Source organism: Amblyomma americanum, chromosome 10 (assembly GCF_052857255.1).
Source record: "Amblyomma americanum isolate KBUSLIRL-KWMA chromosome 10, ASM5285725v1, whole genome shotgun sequence".
Classification (NCBI taxonomy): domain Eukaryota; kingdom Metazoa; phylum Arthropoda; class Arachnida; order Ixodida; family Ixodidae; genus Amblyomma; species Amblyomma americanum.
Genome location: NC_135506.1, coordinates 87,929,249 through 87,937,393, shown reverse-complemented (window position 1 = coordinate 87,937,393; position 8,145 = coordinate 87,929,249). Strand labels below are relative to the sequence as shown.

The 8,145-nt window shown below is 44.8% G+C and overlaps 1 protein-coding gene across 1 annotated transcript; it reads left to right on the top strand.

Moving 5' to 3' along the window:
- The first annotated feature begins 503 nt into the window (after positions 1-503).
- LOC144107113 (uncharacterized) lies at positions 504-7,897 on the top strand. The gene is made up of 2 exons (XM_077640101.1): positions 504-1,053; positions 7,452-7,897. The coding sequence occupies exons 1-2, from the start codon at positions 951-953 to the stop codon at positions 7,895-7,897; spliced, it is 549 nt and encodes a 182-aa protein (XP_077496227.1). The 5' UTR covers positions 504-950.
- The last annotated feature ends 248 nt before the right edge of the window (positions 7,898-8,145 follow it).

The window sequence follows — 8,145 nt, the reverse complement described above, 5'->3', positions numbered from 1 at the left end:
TGTCGCTGTAAGAGACACTTTTTGTATCGCCAGTATACATGGGCAAGTTTAGTACATGCAGGATACATACTTAAAAGGAAGAAACAGCGCGATTAAACACGGACACACAAAGAAACGACACACACAAGTGCTGACTCACACTTGAAATTCTGTTCTGGTGGAAAGACGTTTATATAGAAAACATGAGAGGGTAGGTAACAAGGCTACTGCAGCGATAACCAGCAATCAGTGTGGTCACATCACAAGATGGCAAGAACAAAAAACAAAAGAAAGTTATAAGCGATAAAAACAGTGTAAAGGGCCACGAAAAAGTGGTCAGGTAGGTAACATTAACAAAGAGCAATAAAAAGTTACCCAAAAGGGGCAGGGAATGCAACCATGAAGGACACAAAGGAGATTATACAAGTGAACACATAAAAACATGAAGAAAATAAAAGCTTTAAAAACTTGCCCAAAAGGGGGAACTTTTAGTTCCCCCTTTTGGGCAAGTTTTTAAAATCTTGCAAGATGCTGTAGAAAATAAAACAAGATAAAGGTAGCACCAACGAGGGATCAGTGAATTATTGAGCTGTGTGGCACCCAAGAAACACTAGAATTTCAGTTGTGAGTCTGCTCGCGTGTGTCGTTTCTTTGTGTGTCTATGTTCCATCACATGTTTCTTCCTTTTAAATGCATTACTAATTATCCCAGAACCTTGCTCTTCTGAGGATATGTACTCTAGGATTCATGTAAAACCATAATTAAGCTTAAGTCTCGGTATGACATGTTTCGGTTTTGTGCTCTTTGGATGAACATTGTGTGTTTTTTCCTTGCAGTTAGGAAGCCTGTGCACAAGTTGGTTTGAAAAGGAGACAGTCCAAGTTACAGATGAAATTAGTTTTTCACTGCTTGGGCTTTTATCAACCAAGATTCGACTACTGTGTGGATGTTCTCAAGGCAGCTTTCTGGAGATGGCTGCCAAAGAAACTGACACTGCCGCTACCAAGAGGTCGTTTGACTTGCAGTTAGCGGCCCTGGAACAAAGTGTTGTGGCAAATAGGAATTTTTTGCAAGGTGCACTTTTTTTATAACAGTGTGGACGTCATGGATAACCCAGTGGGGCCTGATAGCACACTAGTTTTAAATAAGAAAGAGATCTGGAACATTGTTTTTTTTTTTTTGCAAATATTGGTCCAGCTTTCTTGACTTGACAAAGACGTGCATGGAATGTAGATAAGGTCTCCATCTGTACTGTGCGGTCTTTACTGATGTTTGCTTCCTGTTTTTTTTTTAAAGCGAAGAAAAATAATTCCTTCACTACAACTACTAAAAGCAAAATTGCTCCTTGCTTTTCTTGGCTTGGATCATTGCTGTATATTCTTTTCCTGTGATTTATGCATGGCACGTGTCGTGCCGGGTGCAGGTGTTGTTGTAGATGCCTCATAGTGTTCTGCAGTTAGAGGAGCTGCACATGGCAAGAGGGCATTGTAAACGGTTCTACTCGAGTTGCTTGTCAGAAGGGGCCATGTGTGCTTCTGGGCCTCTCATCGCACCAGTCATATTATGTACATTCGTTATTTATACTACAGGCTTAAATGTGAACCAAGTATCAGCTTGCTGTATTTTGTTCGGAGAGACCAGTTTTGTGTATTTGTTTACTGTAATGTAAAATACACAGCAGTTAAAGTTAATTGAAAATCCTTTTTGCAGTGCCATCAACATTTCTGTTGTCAGTATTAGTTGACTGCTGCATAGTATAACAGTGCAGAATACGAGGACAAATGAAAAAGCAGACAACACGAGCACCGACTTTCAGCAAAACATTATTGCACATTTGCCTACGTTTATACCCTTTCTGCCAAGCCTAAGGTATTAAGTTGAACTTATCAAGGCTGATCAAGGCCTACAACTTCACAAAGGTACCCTCCAAAAATTTAATTTCGCGGTTGTCAAGTGATAATGACGGTTTGCTGACACACGACGATCTACTCTTACCAATATGGTAAGCCTCAACTATCTCCCTTACCGTCTGATTGCTACGTGTGAAAATTACTGACGTTTCATGGAACAGCAGCTTGCAGGAGTGCTCATTGGCGACAATAAATAGGTTAATTTCATTCCGTATCGCTGTCCAAAGCTTTGTTGTGTTCCATAAGGCAGATATTTAAACAATTACCCATCTGTCCTACGTAGTGGCCTCAGCAAGGGGCATCCGGTAGACAACATCTTTAGCACAATCTATCATTCTGGCACTGTGCTTTACAGAGCCACTTCTTCCTTCTCTCCTCCTTGTATTCGGCTGCCGGGCAAATATTGCCCAGTTTTCGGCCGGAAGAAAAACAACATCAATATTGTATTTTCTGCCAGCTTCCCGCATTCTGTGCACTACGCCGTGTACACGCAAGATTACAGCTACCTTTCTACGGACTTATAAATCATTCTGCCTCGGAGCATGACCATGATACAACTTGCTCTCAGCAATCATTCTTTTGCAGAATCTTGGGATCGCTGTGTTGGGATACCCTGCTTCCCTCAGTCTGGCTATTTGATCCTCCACGCTCACCGCAACTTGATGAAAACAAGAGCTGCTCAAGGCTCTATGAACACAAGAGATATGGCGATGCCATCTTTAAACATCCTCAAATGGCCAGACTGATAACTGAGCAGTGGCTTGCCCGAAAGGGGGAAGTGCTTCTGGCCGGAGAGATACTACCAAATCTAGAAACTGAATCTTGCCGTGATTTGTGGATTCCATAGTAATAGCGAAGCCTTGACCATGCCTGGCAAACGTGTTCAAAACACCCTGTGCACAACCTTTGTTCCTTGCAAAAATAAGGTAATCATCAACGTACCTATGTACCTTTAGTACACCATCTGGTAACTCTGCCGCTATTGCCCTGTCAACACAGCAAAGAAACAAGTCGCTGAGCAACAGTGATTAATCAGACCCAGTGCATATTCCAGACTGTTGTACATATATACCATCCTCCTAGGCAACAATGGTCGATCGCAGGTACATGCACAACACTTCTAAATAGGCATCAACCGAAACACCACACACACTTTGAAAACACACCTCGTCATCCTCTTCAGTTATGCGCTGTCTAACATAACGCAAGAAACATTCCTCAGGAATCGAGTAATATAAGTCAATAACGTCGACAGTAAACACAAGGCCGTCCTAGGATTCGTTGACAAAAGAAAGTCCTGAACAACATCTGAGTTTCGTACACGGAGCGGGTCTTCGGTGACCGTGGAAGCAAGCAACTTCTGCAGATAAGTAGAAATAGCGAGCTGCCACGTCTTGTGCTCAGAAACTATGGAGCAAAACTGGAGGCCCACCTTGTGCGACTTCACAGTAAAAAACAACTAGAGTGCGCAACGTCCCTCTTTTCTCACAGTCACACAGACGGTCAAGACTCAGCTTATGCAAGAAGGCCACAACAGATATTTTCACCAGTGCTCCATTTTCCTGCAGCTTTCAGAGAAAGTTCTCTCAGTCTTAACAACTAAGAAGGTTTCCTTGTCTGCTGTCACTGGTCTCCCATCTTTTGAGACAAGCTAGTTGACCGAAGACCCTTTTGGTGTCCTTTGCTTTCCAAGAAAATTGCGAACGGTGGGCAAGCAATCCAAGATGCAATGTTGACGCTGTCCCTCAGGAACCTGCCAAGAAACAGTCCTCAATAAGGCCAAAACCTCCACCAGAGGGTGTACAAAACTCGGATGTTGTTCAGGACTACCTTCTGTCAACGAATCCTGGGGACTGCCTTGTGTTTAACGTCTACATTGTTGACTTATATTACTCGATTCCTCAGGAATGTTTCTTGCATTATGTCAGACAGTGCATAACTGAAGAGAATGGCGGGTTTCTGCAATGCATGGAGTTGATGCCTTTCTAGAAGTGTTGTGCGTGTACCTGAGATTGACCATTGTTGCCTGGGAGGATGGTGTATATGCACAAAGGTCTATAATATGCACTGGGTCCCATGCTGCACCGCTGCTTAGCGACTTGTTTCTTAGTCAAGGTGAATTGTCGGTCAACTTGGTGAGACATCCTGTAGGAAAACAGCGCAAAAAACACAGGACAGGAAATCTCTGTGTCTGTCTGTCTTTCTTGTCCTGTGTTTTTTGTGCTGTTTTTCTACAGATTGCTTCTTAGCTGTGTTGATCGGGCGATAGCAACGGAGTTACCGACGGTGAACTAAAGATGCATATGTACGTTGATGATTACCTTATTTTTGCAAGGAACGAACATTGCACAGAGGATGTTTTGGACACGTTTGCCAGGCATTGTCAAGGGCTCACTTTTACCATGGAATCCACAAACCAAGGCAAAATGCAGTTTCTAGATTTGGAAGTATCTCTCTGGCCACGTCACATTTGCAGGAAGTACTCCCCCCCGTTCAGTCAAGCCACAGCTCTGCTATCAATCTGGTCATTTGAAGTTGGTTAAGAATGGCATCGCTATCTCTTGTATTCGCAGTTCGCAGAGTCTTAAAGGGACCCAGAAAGGGGGCCTCAATAAAGGTGCGATATGTCTGGGATGTTAAAAGACGACGGTTCATAATTACCCAGCAAGAATTATTTTAATGCGTTTTGTGGAAGCTGAGTTATATGCAGAAAAAATTTGAACTTCCGTGTCTTTGCGCCTTTTCCTCTCCTCTCACATGCCAAAACGGCGGCGCTCCTCCGCTGGCCCCACTCACTCGGCCCCTCCCCTACCTCCGCCCGCTGCGTCGCGCGTGGAGTGGCCGCGGCCACGGTAGCGCGTGACGTCCGAAAGAGTTTGGCACTGTGAACCAATGAAAACCCCTGGTTGCTGACTTCATTTGCAAGACGCGACGTCATCTGCCAGGTTTTCGTGGGAAAGCCTGGCACCGTGCGTTGCCGCGAGGTGCGAAAGCGGGAATTTTTAAAATTGTAATGTAAATTTCCCACCCGCTTCTGAGGTCTTGTACGCGGCATGGACACTCGGTGGCATGTACTCTACATAGTGCAAGCATTTTAAAGCCAAGCTTAAACACTCCTTTCTGTGGCCTTTTAAAGGAGTGTAAACACCTAGCATTAAGGTGTGTGTTTTCTTTGTAATGATGCATAAGCCATTACTCATCATCATCAGCCTGACTGCACCCACTGCAGGGCGAAGGCCTCTCCCATGTCTGTTTAATTAACCCTGTCTTTTGGCAGCTGCGCTCACCATATGCCTGCAAACTTCCTAATTTTATCTGCCCACCTAACCTGCCGTCCCCTGTTACGCTTGCCTTCTCTTGGAATCCACATGGATTAATTACCACATGGTATTCTCCTATGGCCACTAAATAATTTAAAATGAAATTTCTTTCTCATGCTGTTTCGGTTTCAGTTGCAGTAGCCCAATGATGACTGTGACGTCAGAGTGTGGTTATAGGTCATGTGAGGCATGAAAAAAGCTTCAATATAATCAGTGCTTCTACATGATTGTCATTCCGGGTCTTGAGGAAGGCCGACTTCAGCAATGTAGTGCATTGAAACGATGAAGCAGTGATTATATTGTAGTTTCTTCATCCCTCACGTGACATACAAGCACAGTTTGACATCACAGCTATCGCTCGGCTATTGGAATCAAGACCAAAACAGCATGCCAGAAAAATTGGATTATGGTTTCGTTTGGTTTATGGGGCTGAACGTCCCGAAGCGACTTAGACTATAATTGGATTATGAATTATACAGCGATCGTAGGCAAATTCTTCACGGTGATTCTTGCATAGTAGTGTCTTCCACATCATTGTGAAAAAAACATGCCACCAAAATAAGGTGTCTATGTCGGATCAGGGTCACGCTCCGAGGCAGAATGGTTTATAAGTGCGTAGAAAGGTAGCCGTAATCCCGTACATACACGGCATGTCACACAGAATGCGAAAGGTTGGCAGAGAATGCAACGTTGATGTCGTTTTTTTTTTTTACACCGAAAACTGGCCAGTATTTGCCCGGCCGTAGCCTGCTATATTTTCCATGCCTGGGCATCGGCTGAGAAGTGGCCATTCAAGCAAAATCAAGGCTACCAGCACTCCTTGCAGGCGAAGTGTGAAGAGGTCAGGAGAGGGTGTCACTATGTGCCAACAGGCGTGTGCTAGTGGTTCACGCACAGTTCAGTCTCTACCGCGAGCAGGTTGTCTGTGATGCAAGCGCCTCATCATGGCCAGCGGCAAAACTAGGCGCACCGCGATGAACCAGGTGATGAATGAGGGTTTAAGTACTCTTCGATTTGAGTGCATCATTGTGGTAAGCACCACATTCATCGCTGCAAGCCTGCTTTCGCTGAGAAGCAGTGCTCCCAGCCTTGACGAAAAGTGCGATGGTCGGCATCTATTGACCTTGGCGCCGATGGCGAGGCATGGAAAATATAGGAGGCTATGGCCCAGCAGTGCAGTGGAGGCAGCAATCGGATGCCAGAAAGAGAGGGGGAAGAAGTGGCTCTGTAAAGCACGATGTTAGAATGGCAGATTGTGCCAAAGATGCTGTCTACCAGATAACCCTTTCTTCCGATGACCACTTCAGTGGACAGACAGGTCGTTATTTAAGCATCTGCCTTATGGAACACAACAAATCTTTGGACAGCGGTACGGGATCTAATCTACCTATTCATTGTCGCCAACAAGATCACAGATGTAACTCATTGTTCCACGAAACGTCAGTAATTTTCACACTTAGCAATCAGGTGGTAAGGGAGAGATAGTCCAGGCTTACGATATTGGTAAGAATGGTTTTTCATGTGTTAGAAAATCGTCATTATAATTTGACAGCCGGGAAATGTAATTTTTGGAGGGTTCCTGTGCGGAGTTGTAGGCCTTGATCAGTCTTGATAAGTTCGGTTTTTTAACTTCGTCTTGGCAGAAAAGGTATAAATGTACTTATGTGTGCAATAAAGTTTAGTGGAATATCAGTGCTTATGTTGTCGGCTTTTTCGTTTGTCCTCGTATTCTGCGCTGTTATACTATGGATTGCAACCAACTTGCCCAGCTTCCTGTTGTTCTTGACTGCTGCCATTGGGAGTGCTTTGTGCAACTTCATAGCTTGTAGGTTGCGTGCACCTCAGGGTTATAGTCCTACTGCTCCCATATACTACGTGTTGCTTTGTACGTTGGCAGTACATTGTTTCCAATCAGTTCATTACTTCTGTCATCCAAGTTGACCGAGGCTGATTGCTGCCAACAAGAGGAAATTAAAGTTGTTTCATTTACCTTTGCCTCAGTTTTAAAATGAAAGATCAAAATCTTATTTTGTTCACTGTAATGTTGCTTTGCAGGAATTTGCAATCAATTTTATTATCCACAGTTTAAGATGTTTTGCGTTTGCATATAAAGCAGAGTGCGTTTTTTTTTTACATGGACAGCCATGCCCATTGGATGAGGATCTGTTAATAGCCTTTGGGGAAAGCTTAAAAGTGCTTGTTCATGCAGTTGCTTGGCTTTTTTCTTGCATGTACCTTGCAGATAGTGGGGAGCCTCCGTGCCTTCAGTCCCTGAAGGAACTGACCTTCAACCTGCCGTCATCACGACACTTGACCCCTTACGGCCGCCACCGCATGGCCACAGCGGGAGTCCGTTCTCCAGAGACATTGAGGCGGATCAGCTCATCACTGAGGCGCGAGCTCCAGCGTATCAGGTCCGTGCCCATGCACTGCGATTTGGCTCCAGTGTCATCATCCACCAGCAGCAATCCAATGGGAGTGATGCGTGTGGAGCGTCCAGCGTCAGCCGTGCTGAAACCGTTCCACTGCCACTTGTGTCCGAAGAGGTTTGCCCGCAAGCATGTGCTTGAGAACCACGTGCGGACGCATACGGGTGAGCGGCCGTTCAAGTGCCCCACCTGCCTGAAGGACTTTGCCCGCAAGGATTATCTCAACTACCATGTGCGCACATGCAGGTGCAGGCGCTAGAGGCTGCATGTTGGTTGAGAGTGCTTTGAGGGGCATTCTCTGAGGTATGGAGTGCATTAAAATTGCACTGAGAGTAAATTGAATCTAGCATGTATCAGCAGGTTACTGCATTTATAATGACAACAAGGCTAGTTTTGCAAAATAGGAAGGTCTCATCTATTACAAGAGAGCTAAATATCATTTGTGAGTGTCACCACCGCTGACTGTTCATGCAAGTAGATTGTAGCATGCCAGCTAAGATTTGCTAT

What these genes read in the sequence shown, in the direction of transcription:
- LOC144107113 (XM_077640101.1), top strand. Translation starts at nt 951, where the DNA reads ATGGCTGCCAAAGAAACTGACACTGCCGCTACCAAGAGGTCGTTTGAC. An exon ending in AAATAGGAATTTTTTGCAAG is followed by an intron (nt 1,054 to 7,451) that starts GTGCACTTTTTT and finishes TGTACCTTGCAG; the next exon opens with ATAGTGGGGAGCCTCCGTGC.